Genomic DNA, 25,844 nt, shown 5'->3' with positions numbered 1-25,844 from the left:
CCTACATTGAACATTATGTTCTGTAATGATTTAGCCCCCATGTGTTGAAGGGGATCATAAGCAGTATATAAGTTGTATGACACGAAGATGCCACCATCCTCCCGTACCATCAGGGAAGATATCAATGATACCATTAATGTATCTAGAACAACTCTTATCACTGCTCTCCATGAAATGGGGTTGAGGTAAAGCAAGGGGAGATGACCGTCGAGTGTTTCGTGCAAAGTATTCAATCCTCACCCTCAGGTCAAGCTATCTCGGCGCATCACCGAATACCGGAAGTTGGGTTTTCAGATACCTCGATGAGATCTGGGTGAACAAGAATCACCGCCAGATGGTACATGCAGCAAGGCCCAAACCATTCCATGGTAAAGGTAAACGTCTCATCGTTCTTCAAGGTGGTACAGGGGGTTTTGATTATCAACAGGAGATGAAGGGCGATGTGTTCCTTGAGTGGATGGAACATCAGCTCCTTTCCGATTGAGTTGATCTGGGCTAACTGTAGGTTCTTTGTAGCCAGTCACAACACGTCCTTTCGGATGTCCGATGTCAAAGATCTTGTCCATGCATCTTTTGTCAGAATTACAATCATTATACATCTTCTGTCAGAATTACAGTGATTACACTGACAGGAATAGCTTGTAAGGTGATCTGATCGGATAACCAGGGTAAACTGATCGGATCGGATAACCAGGGTAAACTGATCGGATCGGATAACCAGGGTAAACTGATCTGATCGGATAACCAGGGTAAACTGATCGGATCGGATAACCAGGGTAAACTGATCAGATCGGTTACCAGGGTAAACTGATCTGATCGGATAACCAGGGTAAACTGATCAGATCGGATAACCAGGGTAAACTGATCAGATCGGATAACCAGGGTAAACTGATCTGATCGGATAACCAGGGTAAACTGATCGGATCGGATAACCAGGGTAAACTGATCTGATCGGATAACCAGGGTAAACTTATCGGATCGGATAACCAGGGTAAACTGATCTGATCGGATAACCAGGGTAAACTGATCTGATCGGATAACCAGGGTAAACTTATCGGATCGGATAACCAGGGTAAACTTATCTGATCGGATAACCAGGGTAAACTTATCGGATTGGATAACCAGGGTAAACAGAGATGATTTAACATTCTATACAAATCATGACCTAGTTTGGGCATGATAATATCTTTTAGGTATTTGATAGTGATTCACAAACGCATGTTCATGTCGAAAGAGTGTACAGAGGGTCTTGGTGAAGAGCGATATATTTATCAGTATCTCAGTTATGAATTGCTCATGAAATTTGCATTGTACCCATATGACTTCTGGGTACGATCATTTACAATCTAAATAACCTGGTGCGATTTTATGGTATGTACGAAACAGATTACTGTACTTGTATCTGTCAGATACCATTTATCTTAGCTTTCACTAGCTAGATACGTTTTGAAACAACTCGTTGGAAGAGAAATGGTATCTGACAGACACGAGTTCAGTAATCTGTTTCTTACACACTATTTAAACTCGCACCAGGTTAGGGTCGAATAGATTTCGATTTCATATTTTCTCATCGTAGTGGCACAATAATACACAGTTAATTCCAGTTATATGGCGGTGGTCTTGAAATAACTGAGTCTGGACCAGACAATCCTGTGATCAACAGCATGACAATCGATTTACGCAATTGGGATACGATGACATGTGCCGACCAAGTCAGCGAGTCTGACCACCTGATCCCGTTAGTCGCCTCTTGCGACAAGCATGTGTTCCTCACCTAACCTCACCTATGTAAGTGTCTTGCTGACCGTTGGGCACCACTGTAGATTTACAACCATAGTCCTACACTCCTCTTACGACATGGGTTGCTGATGACCAATTCTAACCTGGATCTTCACGGGTCGATGGTCGAAGGAAGCGCAAAAAGGCGTTCTTCAGTAGGTACAAGCCGCAGTTTTTATCACAGAGCCGTTCAAACTCTCACTTCTAGCGTATTACTAACAACTGTATTATTACCCCACCCCCACCCCACCCGGCATGTAATGCGGGGGGATATAGTCGACGCCTCGTCCGTCCGTCCGTCCGTCCGTCCGTCCGTAATGATTTTGTTTCCAGAGCATAACTAAAAAACCGTTCAAGTTTTTTTTAACAAAAATTGGTAGATATATCAAACAGAACCTAAGGTGGTGCCTTTTGCTATTTACAGATTTTTGTCATTTTTATTTTTCTCGGTTTCCATGGAAACGTTTTGGACTTAGTCTTAAAGAGGGGTGGGCTTCGTTTCCGGAGCATAACTCAAAAACCGTTAACTATTTTTCAACAAAACGTGGTAGATATATCAAACAGATCCTTTAGTGGTGCTTCTTGCTATTTGCAGATTTTTGGCATTTTTATTTTTCCCGGTTTCCATGGAAACGATTCAGAGTCCCAAAAGGGGAGAGTGGGTTTCGTTTCCGGAGCACAACTCGAAAACTTCTTAATATCTTTCAGTAAAACTTGGCAGATGTGTAAGGCAGATCCCAAAGAGGTGCCTTTTGCTATTTGCAGATTTTTGTAATTTATTATTTTCTCAGTTTCCATGGAAACGATTCGGACTTAGTCTCAAAAGGGCGGAGTAGGTTTCGTTTCCGGAGCACAACTGGAAAAGTTCTTAATATCTTTCAGCAATAGTTGGCAGATATGCGAGGCAGATGCCAAAGTGGTGCCTTTTCCTATTTGGCAGATTTTTGGCATATTTATTTTTCCCGGTTTCCATAAAAACGATTAGGACTTAGTCCCAAAAGGGAGGGATGGGCTTCATTTCTGGTGCACAAATCGAAAAGCGTTCAATATCTTTCAACAGAACTTGGCAGATATATTAGGCAAATTTTGAAATGGGGCCTTTTGCTATTTACATATTTTTGGCATTTATATTTCTCATGATTTCCATGGAAACGATTTGGACTTAGTTTAAAAAAAAGTCAAGCTGGGTTTAAGTAACTGTCAGAAACTTTGTCCTTTCAAATATGGGGGGCCGGGGGATATGTCATCTTCTGATGACTCTTGTTAGCAGTGGGATATGACAGGCCTCAACTTTAACACATAAGTGTTCTTATTAGTGCTGGGAGATAGGGGCGGTCGCTCTACTTGACACCCCGTTGTATTACCCTGTGTTTCTATCTTTTGACCTCAGGTAGTCTTATGATCTGAACTTTTCCTTATTATCTCGTGCTGCTTTCTCATTCTAATCTTGATTCCGATGACATCTTGCAGCGTATCAAATTTTCAAACCCACTGCTAAAATTCAGTTTGTGAATATCGACATAATACGTATCACCTTAACATCAGTTGCCCATTTCATATCACCTCAGTCAGTTGATGTCATAATGACAATCCATCTTGCATCTTGTCAAATTATTTCACGCTCAAATCAATTTAATACGGATGAAATGTTCCACAATGCTGAGCAAAAGCGTATTTCAGATTAAGCAAAAACTACCATTTTCATCATTCCCAAAAGGACAAAGATCCAAGCTATTAGGTTTCATTGGTCAACTCTCAAAATATTTGGCACTGCAACACCTAACGATGTCAACATATGCCAAACATATGCTAAATGTCCATATGCAAGTACAAAATCAAACAAACTATTTGTAACTGTCAAATTTCCATTGGCACCATCGATTCTGATGTTTTCTTCAAACTGTACAACATCATTCCAGTGCCAGTTTATGTAACGTCAACTAGCCATTCATGACACCTACTTAATATACCACCTTTTCTTGCAACATCTCTTTAACAGCAATACTTGGCCACTCTCAATATTATGGCGCTTCTACCTTACAATGTTCCTTTAGACTAATTCTAGCAACCAGAAATGGCATTATACCGTAATAGTAAAGTAAATCAAAGAACAGTGGAATTTTAGGTTCTTCAGTCACAACCAGCTGAATTAATATCTTCCAAATTACTCGTCTATATAACTCCCCATTACTAACCCTGTCTTGCCCTGATGGTCAAAGAACCATCACAGGTTGTTCCGTTTGCATAATAGTACAAAAGCACGGTAGTTATACCTCAACGGGGTTGGTTGGGTAGCCTAGTGGTTAAAGCGTTCGCTCGTCACGCCGAAGATCCGGGTTCGAATTCCCACATGGGTACAATGTCTGAAGCCCATTTCTGGTGTCCCCCCGCCGTTATATTGCTGGAATATTGCTAAAAGCGGCGTAAAACTAAACTCAATCACCCTGTCTCAATGCAAAATCTTGTTTTTCCTCCTGATGTGGGAACTTGTCAAAACCTTACCCACCAGGGTATCACCTACCTTCGTCCTGTAAACTAAGCTTTAACGAAGGCAATCATTTCTGGACTTTCATAGGGGCCATTCACGATTGAGACCAGATGACTTTCACCTTAACATTCGATTGTTTCATGTGTGCCTTGATGAAACTGACTTGTGCCAAATTTGAACAATTCCATTATCATATGTTGATCATTTATACAATGCATAACGTATTCCACGTTTGCGTTTCTTTTTTTGCAGAGTATATATCAAGCTATGTCAGTGATACAGTCTTCATTAAAATAATACCGTCTCGATCTTCACTTCTCGATGTGTGACTTTGACCTATATACCTCTTACTGAATAAACAAATACTACCACGCATTGTATTCCGTTCAACAGGATCATAGTCCTTCAGTTCACATATCAACACGCTGTCTATACTATGGCGGAAGGTAGGTACTTCAAGACACTGTGTATGTTATAATGCATTTTAAATATTTCTGTTCAGGCAAGTGCATCACTGGATTGTCTGGTTTGTTTACAGTCTGCGTCGCATGACGGGATACTGCTGTGCGGCGTCAGGCAAAACATGTTTTTTTTCGAGATTTTATAATGACAGGTGCTACCGGTGGTGCAGGACAGGATTACCATATTCGTAAACACCTGGTGTCGTTGTTGATTTTCAGTGATCCATTTATATTATGTTCACAGCTATTTTACCTTTTCACAACAAACGACAATTATTTCTCAGGATAAGTAAGACTGTGTATCCACTGGTGTTCTATATCTAAGCGATGCAGTTTTTACAATAGAGGATTTGCCTATATGATTATGTTCTGTGAGACGAAATGGAGCTCAAGGTTATTGTACTTGAATCTGTACTTTGTTCTGTCTGTATCGATAAGCGATTGTATGCAAACAGGGTTATATGGACGCAGTGTGTTTTTGACAAGGTGTTGAATTCATCAGGGCTTGTTTGGATAGAAGGCTATCTTGATAAGCGGTTGTGTGGATAAGGAGTTGTGTGGACATGGAACTGCGTCAGATTTCCATAACATTCTGAGGAGTGTCTTTGACCCAGTTTGATTAGATTTTGTAAATATTTGCTCGCTTTAAGTGATCACGTACATTCTCCATTGTTCACAACCCTGCAAGAGATAACTGGTCCATATGTTGACGAGTGTATTGGTTGTGCCTCGTCAAGTGTGGTCCACGCACAACAACAGAACAACAGCTCACCCGAGGATAGGTCAGAGTGAGTGAGTTTAGTTTTACGCCGCTTTTAGCAATATTCAAGCAATATCACGGCGGGGTCACAACAAATGGGCTTCACACATTGTACCTATGTGGGGATCGAACCCGGTTCTTCGGCGTGACGAGCGATCACTTTAACCACTAGGCTAACCCACAGGGCTCCCCGAGGATAGCATGTTATGTATGTTCCCGTATAGTGCTCATAATAGTACAGGGAAATGAACTCATCTGTTAGCATGTCTCAGAGCGATTTACAGTTGGTTGGAAATTTAGAATCTGTTGGTGAATTTTGTTAACCGTCATTAAACCGACCATGCAGCCATGGCTGACACGTTTTGTGTCAGACTGTGACATGTAGGGTTTGTAAAGGCTGTAGACCGGTTTCCTCGTTCAGTTAAAGTGTTGCACCACATATTATTCTCAAAATATCAAGCAGGTTTTATGAGAGTATTTGTTTTTTGTTGTGTTCAGTTATGGGCTTCACGCTTAACAAAAGATATATGCATTTTTTCTAGCGCTTTCCAAGTGAATACCTCAAGCAGTTAATCATAGAGTTAATATGTTCATGCTATTGCGTAGATTGTAATATTATTGGTAAATGCTCATCAGTTGATGCCACCACCAGAGGTGTTCGGGACAATTGCCACCCGGACAATTGCCACCAGACAATTGCCACACGGACAATTGCCACCTAGGACAATTGCTACCCAGTTACTTTTACTATAATAGTGAGGAAGGACAATTGGCACCCAGTATCTTATGTAATTCTATCTTAAAAAATGAATGCAGGTTGTCAATAAACACAACTTTAGATGATCAAAAGTCAGTGTTTTGGGGTATATCAATATTCTGACTTTGATAAACTTTTAACATTGAAGTAATGGGTGGCAATTGTCCTGGGTGGTAAAATTGTCCTAGGTGGCAATTGTCCGGAGGCGATTGTCCGGGTGGCAATTATTGTCCTAGACCCACTTATAAAGTAACGTGCATTCAACAAACCGTCGTATTTTGATTGCATTTTATCAAAAGTTCGTACATATATTATAAGGAAAGAGCAGATGACCCAGTACCAAAGCCCTGGTATACCGCCTGCTTACTGAGATAATCTGGGTTACAATTTGTCTTCGGCAACTCGTGTTACTTGTGTGAGGTGACTGACAGAATCGTCGTGGTCTAGCTAGCTCACTAGCATGTCATCGTATCCCAGTTGGGTAGATCGTGATATCAATCACAGGATCGTCTGGTCCAGACTCCATTATATACAGCTGGTCAGCAGTTTTCATACAGCTGGACATATGCAACGTTTAACAACAGACGCAGACACAGGCTGCTTACTGTTTTACATTGGAAGTGAGTAAGTATGGTTTTACGCCGCTTTTAGCAATATCACAGTGAGGGACACCAGAAATGGGCTTCACACACTGTACCAATGTGAGGATTCGAATCCGGTCTTCGACGTGGCGAGCGAACGCTTTAACCACTTGGCTACCCCACCTGTCCCTTTACAATGGAAGACTGACCATAACTTTGTACTTCCTGTAGTCTATTGGACAATTACAGCTTGTTCAGCTTGACCTGATCAAGTGAATACTAATGCACACGTGACCGTGTCGGAACTGGTTGGGTCTATTATTGTGAAGGGGTGCATCTTTGTCAGTTGATTGTCAACATGTCCGAACAGCCGAGACAAAGTCGCCGTTTGACATCTCAGTGTCGAGAAATCGCCAGCAATGTCCTAACTTTCTTTAAACTTAAAAAAGAAGCTACAGATGGTTTAATGTTTCCGATCCGGGCTTTTAGGTAGCGAACAGCAACATTAATAACATCCTCTGCTGCCCTATTTAATGAAGTTAACTCGACCTACTGTTTGTGCCATTTGACCTCCCGGGTCATGCATGCATATGAGTAGCTCAGGTCAAGCTGAACAAGCTGTAGCTTTCGAACCATGATTTCAATGCATGTGCATTGACACTCACTGGTTTTAACTTAATCCCTTAAGCCACACCTTATCTAGAGCCTTACTTAAAGCACAGAACACTGCCCTTACATTCCTAATTATACAGTGCGTGAGTGGGCATAGCTTAGAATCTCAGGTACACAACGCGACTGTACTTTTGAGCAAATGTCATGATCAGATAACAGTAACCACATGATATTTATAGACAATGACCTGTATATCAACAGCACTAGGAATACTGTTAACTCGCCCTCACTAGCAGTATATGAATTCCTTTGTGCCCTCATATTCAGAGCACATCTTACTTTCAGGAATATTTTCATATTTTAATGTTAAATAATATTTGCCGTTTAGTAATTCTCCCTACCCCAATTACATTCGATTTTAGTCATATTTCTGTATTCCAATTCAAAGTTGAATAATATTTGCTACACATTCACCAGTGTAACATCAGCATGACCAGCGTGTCTGTATAGTATAACTATAAACCTTAACACAGGGATTTAGTCATGTACGTATACAGTATCGCACATCCCAGTGAGTGAGTCAGTTTAGTTTTACAATGTCACACATTTCTTTAAGAATACATAATGCATTTCTCTCAATGATACTAACTATCAGCCCTAAGGGAAGCTACCATATAATTTATTCAAATAATATTTACGTATTTAGATTACAATAATAAATTAAAAAGTTCAGCAGAATTACTGCAACGTTGCATTAAATCGAATCTCGCGTCCTCTACCGGGCGAACTTTATTTCAAGCAAACCCCATAGAGTTATTTCCCATGGAGCGCTCTTTACAAATATCCTTCACAGAACTTGTGATTGAAACCAGTTCGGCAAACACATACAACACCACGTGCAACAGCAATTGTTGACATTTCGTATAAGGTAAGCGTTCTCTGTTTGGAATCTGTTCGCCTCGAAGTTTCAGTTATCGATTTCAGACAAGTCGTAAGGGATATTAGGTCTTTTGTTGCATCAATAGGAAGCTAAAGTGAGTGCATATGCCTCCAGTATATAAAATATAGGCCAAAATATAGTCGAAAATGTGTGACATTGTGCTTGTAAGCATGTTTCTGCAATATCACGGCGGTGGCCACCAGAAATGGGCTTCACACAATGTACCAATGTGGGGAATGGAATCAGGTCAGTACAAAAAGCAAACACAAGGAAGCTAAAATATGATGTTTTTCACAGCAAAGGGTCCGTACCAGTCCCCAGCTGTGGCATGTCCTTCACTGGCCGAGCTGACCAGGCTGTCCGAGGAGATGAAGCTACAATGCACCGATGACGATCTTCAGGCTGTAGAAGGTAGGTGTGGTCTGTAACGGGGTAGGGGGGATGAACATTTTAGAAATACTACTGTCAGATTCATAATATGGGTGTGGTCAGCACAGAGGTTGTGCAGAGTATTTCCACAGCCTCGTTACCGACTCCTGTAAGAAGAGATAAAGTCAGTGTCATAATAAAACTAACGGGCGATGTGATACGTCAGTTAAAACCAATGATGTAATAGCCGCTGTCATCGATAAGGAATTGATACCCTCAATACCCGACATGGTCGACACATCATGATACAAGGCTGTATTATCAGTACCGTAATATCTGTCATGGTCGACACAGTGTTGATACAGGGAGGTATTGTCAGTACCGTAGTACCCGGCATGGTCGACACAGCTTTAAGTGAGTGAGTGAGTTTAGTTTTACGCCGCACTCAGCAATATTTCAGCTATATGGCGGCGGTCTGTAAATAATCGAGTCTGGACCAGACAATCCAGTGACCAAAAGCATGAGCATCGATCTGCGCAATTGGGAACCAATGACAAAGTGTCAACCAAGTCAGTGAGCCTGACCACCCGATCCCGTTAGTCGTCTCTTACGACAAGTATGGGTTTACTGAAGATCAATATTCTAACCTGGACCTATACGAGTCGACATAACTTTGATATGGGGAGGTGGTAACAGTACTGTAATACCGATAGGGACGACACAGCGTTTATACGGGGAGGTGATAACAGTACTGTAATACCGATAGGGTCGACACAACGTTGATACGGGGAGGTGGTAACAATACTGTTATACCGATAGGGACGACACAGCGTTGATACGGGGAGGTGGTAACAGTACTGTTATACCGATAGGGTCGACACAGCGTTGATACAGGGAGGTGTTAACAGTACTGTAATACCGATAGGGTCGACACAGCGTTGATACGGGGAGGTGGTAACAGTACTGTTATACCGATAGGGACGACGCAGCGTTGACACGGGGAGGTGTTAACAGTACTGTAATACCCGGTATGGTCGACACAGCGTTGATACGGGGAGGTGTTAACAGTACTGTAATACCGATAGGGTCGACACAGCGTTGATACGGGGAGGTGGTAACAGTACTGTTATACCCGGTATGGTCGACACAGCGTTGATACGGGGAGGTGTTAACAGTACTGTAATACCGATAGGGTCGACACAGCGTTTATACGGGGAGGTGTTAACAGTACTGTAATACCGATAGGGTCGACACAGCGTTGATACGGGGAGGTGGTAACAGTACTGTAATACCCGGTATGGTCGACACAGCGTTGATACGGGGAGGTGTTAACAGTACTGTAATACCGATAGGGTCAACACAGCGTTGATACGGGGAGGTGTTAACAGTACTGTTATACCGATGGGGTCGATACAGCGTTGATACGGAAAGGTGTTAACAGTACTGTAATACCTGGTATGGTCGACACAGTGTTGATACATGGAGGTATTGTCAGTACCCTAGTGCCCGGCATGGTCGACACAGCTTTGAGTGAGTGAGTGAGTTTAGTTTTACGCCGCACACAGCAATATTCCAGCTATATGGCGGCGGTCTGTAAATAATCGAGTCTGGACCAGACACTCCAGTGATCAACAGCATGAGCATCGATCTGCGCAATTGGGAACCAATGACATAGTGTCAACCAAGTCAACGAGCCTGACCACCTGATCCCGTTAGTCGCCTCTTACGACAAGTATGGGTTACTGAAGATCAATAATCTAACCTGGACCTTCACGAGTCGACACAACTTTGATATGGGGAGGTGGTAACAGTACTGTAATACCCGGTATGGTCGACACAGCGTTGATACGGGGAGGTTTTATCAGTACTGTAATACCGATAGGGTCGACACAGCGTTGATACGGGGAGGTGGTAACAGTACTGTAATACCAGTAGGGACGACACAGCGTTGATACGGGGAGGTGGTAACAATACTGTAATACCGATAGGGTCGACACAGCGTTGATACGGGGAGGTGGTAACAGTACTGTAATACCGATAGGGTCGACACAGCGTTGATACGGGGAGGTGTTAACAATACTGTAATACCGATAGGGACGACACAGCCTTGATACGGGGAGGTGGTAACAGTACTGTAATACCGATAGGGTCGACACAGCGTTGATACGGGGAGGTGTTAACAGTACTGTAACATCAGCACTGTCACCACCATCATTGGATTTGTACATGGAGGTGTTATCAGTATGGTTATAACGGTATGGTTACTACAAAAACAAAATAAAGTATCATTATACGTTATGATTACAATAGTGATACACCATGTTCAACCTTTATACATATTTCAACTTCTATAAACAGGAACTGCCAATCAACACCCATGACACTACAGGACTAATATAACTAAACATGCAAATAAGAGCGATATGATTTCATTGTAATAAGAAATCTGTGCTGAAAGCAGAGCAAATTGTTCAACAAACTGATCATGTGTGTATTTTACGAAATAATGACAATAACAGGCTCCCGTTGCAAACTCATATGCCAAGGCTTTTGCTCAACAGACAAAATGAAATATATATGCATTGGGCACCAAAATCATCTGATGGATTTCCATAAATTGACTTGTACCACATATTCCCATGTTTCTCCATTTGGACATTTGACTCCCGTCCACACGTGTTTGTAGCAGGTACCACCTTTGGGTCAGGATGGCTCACATTTTGCGATCACCCTGTGTCATTCCTTTGATAGCGGAATAGTCTGGTCGCTTCTAAATGTACAACATTCATTATGTTTCGTTTATCTAAAAACTGATATTAAGTTATAAATGATGAAGGCTCTGATTATCTGATTTCCATTTCTATTCAAGTATCTTAGGTGTTTCCTTCAAGTTTGACTCACATATGATACAAGGGAGCTCATAATTTAGACATTTCCTGCTCAGTCTAAAGCATTCGACTTTTGGGCATCTTGAAAATGGTCAATATTTAAAACACTGCATTTCATCACACATTGGCCATTTTGTTGATGATTTGAAGAAATGACGTTTTTCGCTTTCCTTTTGGCTGTGTGTTTGTAAATTCCGTTCACTCCATAATCCTTTCATGTATTTCATAGAAACACTTTGGGTACATAGAATAATTTGAGCATTCGTCTATTTTCAACATGGAATGGTTAGTCAAAGTAGCGAAAATGTGGTATTGAAGTTCAATTCAAAACATTGACTATGCAAGTCTCGTTTCCTGCTGACTGGTTACCGTTCTATTGCGCAACGTAGTACAATAACCCGTCCAGAATTTTGAGACCAACTCATCCAACTGGATATATGGATATTAATCAGTATTATTTGATACAGCTAAAAACTTGTATAATCTACAACACTACGATCCTTCTAATCCTTGCAAACACGTCATGCAGTGTGCTCTGTCGTACAGCGTGCTCTGACAAGCGGAAATCAGGAAATCGTGGAAATCTCAAAACGCGGCTCGGCCACTAGAAAGTTTTAGCGGCCTGGTACGGAATATACCAAATTGGTTGACAATTATTTTTATTGGAGAGGGGTGTGGGTGGAGTGTGTGTGTGGGAGGTTGGTGTGGGGAGGGGGGTGACAACCATTATTGGCATGAGTATATTATATCAATCACATTGTACGTTACAAAAATACAATTAAAACGCAAAGAACACATAACAGGTGTAACTAGTGAGCCAGATGAAATGTGAATCATTGTACGACCTCTTCAAACAGGGGCAGTCTGTGACGTCTTAGTTAACGACATGCTGCCTCAACCTCGACATGAAATATAGAAATACAATTTTTTTAAACTTTAAAATTAAAATCAATTTGTAAATACCATTTTCTTATGTAACAAGGATTTGGAATTTTGTGTAACCATAGTTCTTTGCAGTGTCTCTTTTCACTTTCACACGAAAATATTCGGATCGGCTGAAAAGTTGGTCATTGTCGGAATTGGTTAATGAGACTCATGTTTCCGTTTGAACGTCATTACATTATGTTTACAGAGGAGATGAAGTACTTTGCCAGTGAACTCGAGCGACTCTCACAGCTTGCGCAGCCTTCACTTCCGGTCAGTTATCCTCGAATCCCAGGATACAGACCCGTGCAAGAGAACAATCCATATAATGCTTGGTAATATACATATTTATGTTGGGATTACTTGTCTTCCACGAGTGCTGTTTTGACACGAGTACAGATGCTAACGGTTCACCCATTAACAATGTATCTAAACTAGACAGTGTGAAAACGAAAAGTGTAATTTTGATTTTCAGGTACTGGCGTTGTGACATCAAAGGCGCCGACACGGGGAAATTGGCAGGTAAAACATTCGCCATCAAGGACAACATAGCCGTGGCCGGGGTTCCGATGATGAACGGAAGTAAAATCCTGGAAGGATACACTCCCGAGTTCGACGCTACTGTAGTCACCAGAATCCTAGATGCCGGTAATTTAAAGCTGTAAAAAATTCCGGTAACCTCCGAACTTCAAGGTATCAAATAAAGTTTGAATATAATTTCATCTGTTAATATGTCCACACGCCGCAAATACAGCCCAGTCATTTCAATGATGTGAGTTGGATCTTGCGTTTGTCGAAACCTGAATTGTTTCCACTTAGTAGCATTGAAAGAAGCAATTCCGTTCCGTCTGTTCTGTCTAAAAGGATTCTATTTCCACTAGGTGGCAGAATCGTGGGAAAAGCTAACTGTGAACACCTGTGTTTGAGTGGGTCGAGTTTCACCTGTGATGCTGGACCTGTGAGGAACCCACTTGACGAGACAAGGACCACAGGGGGGTCCAGCTCTGGCAGCGGGGCTCTGGTACGTGTCGTGTGAGACGGTGAATGCACTGTCTGTTATCCTGGGTTTATTTTCAACTGGACCTATGAAGATCTGGGTTAGAATTGGTCTTCAGCAACCCATGCTTGTCGTAACAGGCGATTAACGGGACCGGCTTGTGCACTTGGTTGACACATGTCATCGTATCCCAACAGCACAGATTGATGCTCATGATGTTGATCACTGAATTGTCTGGTCCAGACTCGATTATGTATACTAACTGACAAACAAATTCGTACTGTCCATTTCATTCACGAATGTGGAATGGATTGTGTCACTGTTCACATCATTGTCGTGGTGTTCAAAACAATATTGGGGCGATGGGGTAGCCTAGTGGTTAAAGTGTCAGCTCGTCACGCCGAAGACCCGTGTTCGATTCCCCACATGGGGACCATTTCTGGTGTCCCCCACCGTGATATTGCTGGAATATTGCTAAAAGTGACTTAAAACCAAACTCACTCGCTCACTATCATGATATCCCTTGCAAGAGACAAGCACGCGTTACAGGTTGCATCAGGTGAGGTCGACATGGCGCTTGGCGGAGACCAAGGAGGGTCCATACGGATCCCAGCCAGCTGGTGTGGCATTGTGGGATTGAAGCCCACATTTGGTCTGGTCCCCTATACAGGAGCTGTGTCAAATGAGACAACCTTGGATCACCTTGGACCCATGACGAAAACTGTAGCAGACTGCGCTCTGTTGCTGGAGGTAGGTAAAGACTCCAAACGGTGGTCAGTTACTTGTGAATTACATGATCCCAATTAGGTTGTTTTCTTGCCTAACTGACCCTCATCGCACCGGCTGACCCAGTGACGCAAGATTAACTCACTTATAAGCGGTTCGTAGAGAGAGTGACCACCACAGCCTTTCCAGATAGACTTGCGTAATGACCTTAGGTTCACATCTGGAGTGACAGTGCGTTTAGCCACATATGTGAAATATAGAATATGTTGTATGTGGTGGTAGTGGTATTCCAACCTCACGAATATACGTAGTTATATGATATATATCATAAAAAATAGCTGTTATACAAAAGCAACATTCAATGCAATTTCTTTCATATATGTATTTTCATAATCACCTGCTGAATAGAAATATTCCCATATTTTATGTGTTATTACGAACACCGCACTCTCAAAGCTAAGATGAAATGTTTCAAGAGCTTCACCCTAACTCTTTACCCTCTACGACTAGCGATCTATAGATCCTATGTTCTAGGGGCGGTGGGATAGCCAAGTGGTTTAAGCGTTTGCCCGTCACGCCGAAGATCTGGGTTCGATTCCCAAATGAGTTCAATGTGCGAAGCCCATTGCCGGTGTCCCCCACATCGATATTGCCGGAATATTGCTAAGAGCGGCGTAAAACTAAAGTCACTAACTCCTTTGTTTTGACTATGGTTTATTTCCATTATGAGAGAGTGAGTGAGTGAGTTTGGTTTACGCCACTTTTAGCAATATTCCAGCAATATCACGGCGGGGGACACCAGAAATGGGCTAAACAATTTCTATTATGAAGTTCTAACAATGTCACACCATTTAATGTTAGCTTCCTGCTTCAGAATAAGGGAAACTGGACGTGTGTGTTCAGATAGATGGCCTTTCTATATGACCAATTGAAAAATCTTTACCTCATTGAAAGAAGAATCTTAGTACCATTAGTTTCCGCACTTCTTACAATAAACACACCAAAGGATGTTTTGGGATGCAGTTACAAAACCAGGAAAGTATAAAGTCGAAATATACATCCTGCCTTCTTACACTTTGGTGAATATCTAGAGGTTTTGAGATTGTTCAACAATCATTGCAATGATGAACAATAGCAGCACTAAACTCTCATTTGGAGCTAACCCGTGAAGATCCGGGCTAGAATATTGATCTTCCTTAACCCATGCTTGTCGTAAGAGGCGACTAAAGGGATCGGGTGGTCAGGTTCGCTGACTTGGTTGTCACATGTCATCAGTTCCAATTGCGCAGATCGATGCTTATCCTGTTGATCACTGGATTGTCTGGTCCAGACTCGATTATTTACAGACCACCGCCATTTAGCTGGAATATTGCTGAGTGTGGCGTAAAACTAAACTCACTCTCTTTATGGAGCTGGTTACACCCATCCAAAACTGTAAAACGTTGAATTGTACTTCCCAGGTGCTCGCCGGGTATGACCAAGGCAGGGATCCCAGACAGTATGCCAAAACTGTGGTGCCTGAGTATTCTAAACTGGTGAGTTTATCATTTTTTTCTCTTTTGGGTAGTAGATGCAGGTGTCGCGATTTTACAAGCTGCTGCAACTCTACTTGGTGGGGAGTCGTATTACATGCTAACATAATCACTTGGCACATCCATCATGTGTTGTATATCATATGTACAAAAAGCAAAAAGAGACAGACAGACAGAGAGACAGAGAGAGAGAGGGGGGGAGGAGTTAAAGGGTTAAAGAGAGGACAAAAAGAGAAAGACATGTTTACCCTGTGAAACACCCAGCCATTATCTTTACCAAATATATACTTTTCAACATTATAATGCAGCTTTATCATTTTTAGGAGATGGTTGAATGATTGTTTAAATGTGAATAGATTAACATTCGTGACCAACTCGTGTTATTCCGGGACAAGCCGAATACAAGCGACTCGTGCCCCTCTGGAAGGATTTCATATTGACGCATGAACATCAGAACTACTTTAAACAAGAACGAAAACTCTATCCCTGTTTGATTCCAGTGTTTCTAAAAATCACCGAAGCACATGTACATTGTATTGCTAGGTTGTTGTTTTTTGGGTTTACTTATTTATTTTAAAGAATTAAACCTCTTTGATACAACTAAAAGGAGAAAAACATATTAGTTAAAGACATTTTCTAATGTAATTATTACCAGCTGTTCACCATATATTTCCAATTATGTTAATTTTCTTAATGGGGTTTAATCATGACAAATGGGAATTGTTTTATTGAATATACAAAAAAAATAAAAATCAGCTACATTAAATCCCAAAGCAGATACTCAAAAATGACTTTAAAATATTTCTCAAACTGAACATTCGTGTAACCTTGCTGTCACACCCCTGGTGGAATTTCAAATGAATTCGCTGAAAAAAATATGAATGACCAAAAACAGTCAGACTAAAATATCCCCAGAGCTATGAAATATAAGCCCAATGTTAAAGATTAAGGTTGATTAGTTACATACAAATACGATATTATTGTTTTGAAACTCGTAGCGATTATAATTACATTTCCTAAAATTGGTCGAAGCGCACGTACAATCTCCATAACAAGCCCGCAAGATCGTCAGAAATACACTCAGTTGGACCCATGAGAGCAGTTATGTCAACAAACGCACGTGCGTGTATTTGAATCTCTCACCGTCAATCGCATGATTCTTATTAAAAACTTCACAAAAGGCAGCAAAATCCTTTTAGCTACGTTCTTTGTACTTTCAATATGACGATATATATTTTTCATGATTCTTTAAACAATGACATAATGCCATAAACGATTTAAGTACTCGGGATTATTTTTATCAAAGCACCGCGCTCATTTACGCGCGTTCTGATTGGTTTGTCGTATTTTCGCACATAACAAGTATCGAGTGGGGACGAGTCTTCTTGGAGGTTACGGAAAGGGCGAGAGTGGTGACGAATGATATCCCTTTTGAAGCCTTAGATATATTTTTATAATAATCTTTCTTATCCATTTGTGTTTTTCAGATTGATGCTGGCATCTCCGGCAAGAAGATCGGTGTGTTGAAGGAAGGCTTTGATGTGTGTACGGAGCCAGACGTGGTGGAGAAAGTGAGGAGAGAAGTGGATAGACTGAAGGAAGCAGGGGCGGAGGTGGAGGAAGTATCACTGCCCATACATCTGGATGGTAGAATAAATTCGGATTCGTTGAAAACATTAATGGCAAACGTCTTCAGGAGACTGTTTCCGATGACCTTATGTCTGATGGGTTTTTTTTATGTTATATGGCGGCCTATGATTAAACGAGGCTTAATGATGATAAAATTTAATAACCTAAATTATGAGCAAGTCCCCCGAATTTAGGGTTCTACGTGGACAGGGGTGCTTGGAACAAGTAAAGACAAACAAGTCAATTAAAAAATTGTGACGCAAAAAATGGTAAGAAAACTCGTCCAATTCGCAGTGAGTGAGTTACGATTTATAGTCACATCGGTAATATTTCAGCCATATCGTGACATATCGTTAAAAAGTTATGAATTCATAATAAACTTAACTGAATTCTAGAAACGAAGGACAGTAAAATAACTAGATTATCACAGATATAGAATTAAAACTAGCATGTAGCTGTAAAATTTTATGGACAATACAATATAAAAGACGGGTTGGAAACTACCAGCAACTCTTAGTAAGTCAACATACACGGGACCATTTAAACCCGAAAGGATGATTTGGCATAAAAACCCAGTGTAGGTGATGTTGGTTCAACGCAATAGCGCAATTGGGAGATTGCAAGCAGAGTCAACTCAAATAAGCTGTGGCACTTCCAGCGTGTCCAGATAGATAACCTCTGCGTCATGGGCAGCCTAGCGGGGTAGCCTGGTGGTTAAAGCGTTCGCTCGTCAAGCGGACGACCCGGGTTCGATTTCCCAGATGGCTACAATGTGTGAAGCTCATTTTTGCTGTCCCCAGCCGTGATATGGCGGGAATGTTGCTAAAGGCGGCGTAAAACCAAACTCATTCAATCACTGGCTCAATGCATCAATGACATGACAAGTTCAGATCTTTCCGGAATAACCACCGTAGCGCACAATACATCTGGTTGTGCCAAATTCAACCACTGCAGCCACAACAGCCATGACGAAAGTGACAAACATCCCGAGACAACGACAAATTTTCAAACAGGCAGTTCGTAATCGCCTAAAGGAGTCAGGCATTTTCGTCACAAGCCCCACCGGATCGATTACGTGTTGTCATGAGAAGGTAACATGGACTCAAGATGGGTGGGGGACTAATTTGTTGTCTCGTTTTTTCCTGTCACGTGCTGATGCACGCACTCGTGTCTGTAGACGTGGAAGGGAACGTTATGCTCCAAACTGTGTGCACCAACGTTGGCAGTGTTGTGGTATAGACAGAAATCAAGGTGGAGTGAGTGAGTGAGCTTAGTTTTACGCTGCATTCAACAATTTACCAGCTATATGGCAGCGGTCTGTAAATAATCGAGTCTGAACCAGACAATCCAGTGATCAGCAGCATGAGCAGCGATCTACGCAGTTGGGAACAGATGACATGTGTCAACCAAGTCAGCGAGCCTGACCACCCGATCCCGTTAGTCGCCACTTACGACAAGCATGAGTTGCCGGTTATGTACCTGATCAAGCATCCATGACATGCGATGGATAAGTGTATGCGCTACGTTCATTCTGTTTTTACGATATATAGGCATTCTAACATGTATCACTAAGTACATGTAGGCCTAACCATCCACAAGATAATTATCAATAACTCTACCCCGAAGTACATTGACCGATTCGCTCGTTCTACCTTGCCAAGCTTGAGATGAAGCATGCTGAATTTGTGTGAAAGATACGCCCAAGACGCTCTCGACAATGAAATTCTTGTCTCTGTCAAGGTCCTCAGTAGTACCTCAATGCCATTAGTTGCATCTGTTTTGAACAGTATATTTGGTTTCATTAATCCATACTTTAATTTGCAATTAAGTTTTTATAGGGAAAAAATGAAAGCCACTGATGGCGACGCGACATGTTTATGTAGTAGTAGTAGAAGTAATAGTAGTAGTAGTAGTAGTTAGTAGTAGTAGTAGTAGTAGTAGTAGAAGTAGTAGTAGTAGAAGTAGTAGTAGTAGAAGTAGTAGTTGAAGTAGTAGTAGAATTAGTAGTTGTAAAGTAGTAGTTGAAGTGGTAGTAGTTGTAGTAGAATTAGTAGTAGTAGTTGTAGTAGTAGAAGTAGTAGTAGTAGAAGTAGTGGTTTAGTTGTAGAGTGAGTGAGTGAGTTTAGTTTTACGCCGCTTTTAGCAATATTTCAGCAATATCACGGCGGGGGACACCAGAAATGGGCTTCACACACTGTACCCATGTGGGGAATGGAACCCGGGTCTTCAGTGTGACGAGGCTACCCCACCGCACCAGTAGTTGTAGAAGTAGTAGCACTAGTAGTAGTAGTAGTAGTAGAAGTAGTGGCACTAGTAGTAGAAGTAGTAGCAGTAGTAATAGTAGTAGAGGTAGTAGTCGAAGTAGTAGTAGCTGCAAAAGTAGTAGTAGAATTAGTAGTAGTAGTAGTATTTAGTAGTAGTAGTAATAATAATAATAGAAGTAGAAGTAGTATTTGAGGTAGTTGTTGTAGGAGTAGTAGTAGTAGCAGAAGTAGTAGTTAGAAGTAGTAGAATTAGTAGTAGTAGTTGTCGTACTAATTGTAGAATTAGTAGTAGAAGTAGTAGTAGTAGTGTAGTAGTTGTAGAAGTAGTAGTAGAAGTAGTAGTAGTAGCGTTGGAAAAAGGTCGTCACAGTTACGCTTTATGAATAAAAAGACATATACAACACAAGTCATGTGACGACCGCATTGTAGGTACTCGAAAAAGTAAAATACGCAGGGATAGAATTATTGACAATAATGATCATAATAAGTGCAGTTATAATGCACTAGGTGTATGCTCATAGCGCTGACAATCAAAGACCAGCAGCAAATTATTACCGCGGATAACCCATGTTGCCTGTGAGACGCGGGAAGGATAACAGTGACTTATCCCACCGGGTACCTTCATGCATTTTCTGCTGGGTGAACAGAGGCACTTTTAATCCAACTCAGTTGCCTAAGGTGAGGCCACATGTATCACTTGTGCTTCGGTAGGAGTCGCGGTAAGAAGGTCTGGTACATCCTTTACACTGACACATATACATACTTATGGTGTTGGTTCTTCCGCAGGCCCATCAATCTGGACACCAGTGAGACTGCAGGGAGCGTACAAGTGTTTGATCCGAGGGAATGGTAAGAACGTGTGTAGGATCCTCTGATTATAAATGTGTTCATTGTTGAACTTCGGGTAAATGTTCATTCCCAAAGAAAAAACGCCACACATAAAAATAGAAAGTTCGTAATACGAGGGGCTATTAAAAAGCTTTGAGCCTAAAATACTTTTTATATGTGCATGATAAAAATAACTGTATGATATTGAAGAATGGTTTATATCATTCACATAAACGTTATATTGACATGTACATGTCGCTAGTTTCCGGTCACGTGACATCTAATCATATGTACCCCTATTGAAACGGCTGAAATGGATAAGCTTGAGTACAGAGCAGTCATAAAGTTTTTGGTCCTTGAGGGCCACCCGGCAAGCACACTGAAGAGCGACTGACAGCAGTACGAGTACTGAGTCCCATTGGGTTGCATATAGGATAACTATAATATGCCTGTATAACTCTGACCTCTTATAATGGCTGTGGGGTAGCCTATTGGTTACAGTGTTTACTTGTCAAGCAAACGGTCCGGGTTTGTTTTTTGTATGAACTATCATGATATGGATCTTTGGTCCCAGTGAGGGTTCCGGTGAAACCCCTTTTCTAAATGGCGTGCTGATCTGGTTGTGGGGAATTAACTCAGCAAAGAGTCAGAAGTCACAAGATGCTAATCACAATTTTATTTACAAGAATGGAATAACATGGGGGTGGCCATAGAGAGGCGGTACAACCCTCTGGGCTTAGGGCTAGAGCTGACCTGTGTTGGGAGAGTCTAAACCCTACTGACTAACAGTTGATTTCAAACTATTTATCTAGACTTGAAACAGTAAAGAGATTACGATTCGTTAACTGATACAAAAATGGGTGTGATCTACAATAACCAATGAAATACAGAATATACAGAATGGGGTGTCCTATAATAATCACTGAAATGACCATACAGAGGGGAGTGCTTAATCATGCTAATCCTTCTTCAACTGGCACTGTTGGTACATTTACCGGATACTTGGATGCTTACCCTGGGCTAGATCTTAACGAGCGTAATTTGATGTGTCAATTACAGGTGATGACATGTTTACTTTATAATATAAATAAATCAAAGCAATTAATAAACAGTGTAGACGTGGCTTCTGTCTTAGTGAAAGGTGTGACCAACAGTTGAGTCCTTCATACCTTAGGCAAGGATTTATCTGGAGACATCTGTGAAATTGTGCAGTCATAACTATACCTTTTTCAATAGTATGTCTGAGATGAGTTTTATTACTTATGACGTGAGTCTTTATCTAAGCTATTACTGATACGTGATGAAACAAATATTCCATATTTATATTTTCCGAATATCTGAATCCTAATATTTTGCTGGTAGTGGTAATAATGAATAATGAATTTTGTATGAATTATTATTCCATGATAGAACCATATGTTATCGATTTTATTCGTTTGATTAGATTGTCACAGATACCTGTGGTGAGGCAGACTTTGGTTGCGTTTTCGAAAACATCTGTTACCATGGCTATTTCACAGCAAGTCTTGTCAGCCAAGCTTTTGTAGTTGCCAATGAGATTACATATAGTCATTGAAGACATTGCATCGCACTGCTTAACGCAACATAAATCATATGTTGAATCATAGATACACTGCTAAAGTCATTACGTGGAATCATAACATATTTTATGTTTGTTCTGTAAAAATTCAACACTCCCATTTCTTTGGAGTGACAGATTGATTACTGTTTAACGGCGCATCAGCAGTCATGCAGCTATTAGAGGTTGTTGGTCCGCAGAAATAATGCTGTCCAATTTTAATGAGTAAAATGAAGACGGGTGTCCCGTTATCTTGCAATTTACTCTCTTTATTGGCGAAATGTCACACGCCTAAATCCTATTCACTTCATTTAACCATGGTTAAAATTGTATAATGTTTGCACTGTAAGCTGATCAACATGTATTTATGCTATTTAATAACTGTTTAATTATATTGAATGTGGGAAGGCTACGATAATGCGTTACTATAACACATGTGTGAGCATACGTGTGTCTCCACTGTACATTGTGTGTACGATGTGCTTGTGTGAGCTTTTATTTGGCATTCCTTTCTCCAATTATCAGTGGAAAGTGGAAAGGAGAGGTGTCTGCACAAGGTGTTAATGCAGACCTCCAGATTTGCTCAAAATAGGAAACTATACTTGAAAACAAGCATAGCTCGTTTCACTTTGAGCTACCTGCGAAATACTCATGAAGAAATCGAATAACCGAAGCCTATTAATACCTATCAGTAATGTAACTTTAATCAGTTATGGAATCCATAGGATATAAAGCTTTAAAAGAGATCAAACATTAATTGCACTTCACCAAAGCTTCTCTGCTGCATTTTATTCCTTTTTCAAATTACAATTAATACTCATCTTAATACCCTCACTGTTTAGGATATATAGTTTTAACAAACATTAATTGTACTGTTAGACTGAGCTAAAATAGATAAAATGCTATTTAGAGAGGCAGTTTACATACATTAGACTGAACTAAAACTGTTAAAGTGCTATTCACTTTTTACTCAATAAATGTGCTATATAATATGCTGTTTTTGTGCATTTCAATAACATAATAAATACGTATTTTATCTAGTATATCACAGTAACAAGAATAAAAACTAGACATATCTCTAAAATAGGATTTTAAATCAGGACAAGACAATATAAAAAAAGGGCTGAGTATTGCAAACAACTGAAGGTAGATCACCAGACTAGGGTCCATGGGGACTTACAGTACTATTGAGTGAGTGAGTGAGTTAGTTTAGTTTTACGCCGCACTCAGCAATATTACAGCTATATGGCGGCGGTCTGTAAATAATCGAGTCTGGACCAGACAATCCAGTGATCAACAGCATGAGCATCAATCTGCGCAATTCGGAACCGATGACATGTGTCAACCAAGTCAGCAAGCCTGACCACCCGATCCCGTTAGTCGCCTTTTACGACAAGCATAGTCGCCTTTTATGACAAGAATGGGTTGCTGAAGACCTATTCTACCCCGGATCTTCACGGGTCATTGATATCTGAATGGACCCTAGCTAGATTGACACCACCCCTACAACTGCTGGCGATGGTACTGATATCTGTTAGCAACATTAAACTACAAATATTCTACGATTTAAACGTTTATTTGAGGTAAATTGACTTTGAAAGTTTTGGGACTTACGTACCCTCTCAGGAGGACAATCATTACAGGATTGTATGGGTTCCAGTAATCTTTGTATGCAAACTTCATCCTTGGAGCACGTGGAGCACAGCGGTGTAGTGGTTAGCATGCGGGCCTCTCACGCCAAAGGCCTGGGTTCGAATCCCGGTGGAGACACCAAAATTTGTGACCTGGGTCTCATGCTGTGTTGTGTCCTTGGGCAAGGCACTTCGTCCACATTGCACTTAGTCCACCCAGCTGTTCAAATGGGTACCTGAGAAGCGGATGTACGGACCTATACGGTCGCGCGAAGCGCTTAGTAGCAGCTTTGAAAGTAGAATTCAGTCAGGGTAATAATGTAACGCCCGAGCGCAGCATCGTGCTGGATTCTAGGCGCAAAAATTAGCATTATATTTATCCTTTTCATTTTGAAACTTCTCATAATTAGCAACGCCGAAGATGTTCTTCTGCTGTACACTGAGGTACGTTGCAAACATAACTCCATATTTCTGCATGATAACATACTATCAATCATTATAACTCTACAAACTCTGAAAATGTATTTCATATTTGAAAACATGAAAGCGATACATAATATTGCGTTAATATGAAATCGGTGTTGATCATATTATTAACGTGTTTTTATGAATCACTATCAAAACGTGGTACAAGATGTCCGGCGTATTCCAGATGAATTAAGTGGACGCTTCCGCGTCTTTTTAATCTTCAGGCACTGGGCAGTTCTGGAAGGGCTACTACCCCTTGTCAATACAAGAATCGATCTGTCGGGGCCTCTATACCCGGCCACAAGACATCGCCCGGCATGTGAAGAAATTCTGTCTCATAGCCGAGAATCTGGATAGACACTACCAGAACAAGTTCTATGCCATGGGGCAGAACATGGCCATGGTCCTCACCAAAGCATATGACCAAGTTCTGGAACAATATGACGTTCTTGTAATGCCGACTTTACCTCACAAGGCGCCCAAGTTGCCCAAGGCGGATGACGGTAAGATCTCAACAAATTTGTTTTCACAGAAAACACAAACATTCCTTTCTCGGTGGGTGAGTGAGTGTAGTTTTACGCCGCTGTTTGCAATATTCCAGCAATATCACGGCGGGAAACCAGCAATGGGTTTTACACATTGTACCCATATAGGGATTCAAACGCCGGTCTTCGACCTGACGGGGAACACTAGGATACCTCACCGCCAAGGAAATAATACAAGTAATTTCGGTTTAAAATTTTATACATTCAATTTTTACAGATGTGTTAAGAACACTGGTCTGCTTCTCATCCTTGGACCAGATTGGTATCGGTTAAATAATCCTTTTTTTCATTTGAGCATTATTTATTATAAGCAGGGATTCTGCAATAATGGGGAGTGATGACATATACACTTTCTCTGTCACGGTCATTGGTGGTCTTCACATATTTCAAACATTTCATTACATATATAATCGTAAAGGTGAGCTGCTGTGCCCTGACTCTAGGTTTTGTTCACACTAGAGCAGTCAAAGTCGATGGCTCCCAACACAGTGCCCTTCAATAGCACCGGGCATCCAGCTCTCTCCATCAATGCCGGCTTCAGTGAAGGACTTCCGGTGGGGATGCAAATAGTTGGACGCCATTTTGACGAGACAACAGTCCTCCAAGTGGCGAGAACATACGAGAAATTAAGGGATATGAATAAATAAAATACTTTCACGCATGTTTAATTCTGGGTATTGGCGACAGGAGTATATTATTATCAAACAAATATTTCATACAAATATTATTATGCAAGTACCGTTCTTTGTCCCGATTGGCATTTGTTCCCCCGACAACTAAACTTGAATAACAATAGGTATCTGTTTTCACAACAAGTCTTGAGACCTTCAAATGAGAAGTGTAGGCGTAGATTATTTGTTGACATTTTTCTTTTTTGTTGAGTGTAATTCCATTGCACTGAGGACTGTACAAGAAACGTTCCTCGTTTGGTGTAATATAATTAAATGTGCACTTGATTTTACACCCTGAAAGTCTTTGCAAACATGGTTCATAACAGACAATAAATAAATCATATTTTTAGTTTTGTTTCTCTAAATCAATGAACATGGTGAATACCCTTTGTTAAAAAGTCTCCTTTGTGTAGAC

At 41.0% G+C, this 25,844-nt stretch overlaps 1 protein-coding gene across 1 annotated transcript; it reads left to right on the top strand.

Moving 5' to 3' along the window:
* The first annotated feature begins 4,618 nt into the window (after positions 1-4,618).
* LOC124270219 (amidase-like) lies at positions 4,619-25,778 on the top strand. The gene is made up of 11 exons (XM_046705258.1): positions 4,619-4,713; positions 8,676-8,789; positions 12,768-12,894; positions 13,035-13,207; positions 13,441-13,580; positions 14,106-14,306; positions 15,743-15,817; positions 17,302-17,461; positions 20,494-20,556; positions 24,438-24,716; positions 25,218-25,778. The coding sequence occupies exons 1-11, from the start codon at positions 4,704-4,706 to the stop codon at positions 25,403-25,405; spliced, it is 1,530 nt and encodes a 509-aa protein (XP_046561214.1). The 5' UTR covers positions 4,619-4,703; the 3' UTR covers positions 25,406-25,778.
* Positions 25,779-25,844: the final 66 nt, after the last annotated feature.

This window comes from Haliotis rubra, unplaced genomic scaffold (assembly GCF_003918875.1).
Source record: "Haliotis rubra isolate DU_JTF1 unplaced genomic scaffold, ASM391887v1 Scf15, whole genome shotgun sequence".
Lineage (NCBI taxonomy): Eukaryota > Metazoa > Mollusca > Gastropoda > Lepetellida > Haliotidae > Haliotis > Haliotis rubra.
This window is presented reverse-complemented; position numbering and strand designations above follow the sequence as displayed.

Bases quoted from the DNA above. Each gene is read 5' to 3' on its own strand.
- LOC124270219 (XM_046705258.1), top strand. The intron at 13,581-14,105 runs GTACGTGTCGTG...CACGCGTTACAG, and splicing joins GCTCTGGCAGCGGGGCTCTG to GTTGCATCAGGTGAGGTCGA. The intron at 15,818-17,301 runs GTGAGTTTATCA...TGTGTTTTTCAG, and splicing joins TGCCTGAGTATTCTAAACTG to ATTGATGCTGGCATCTCCGG.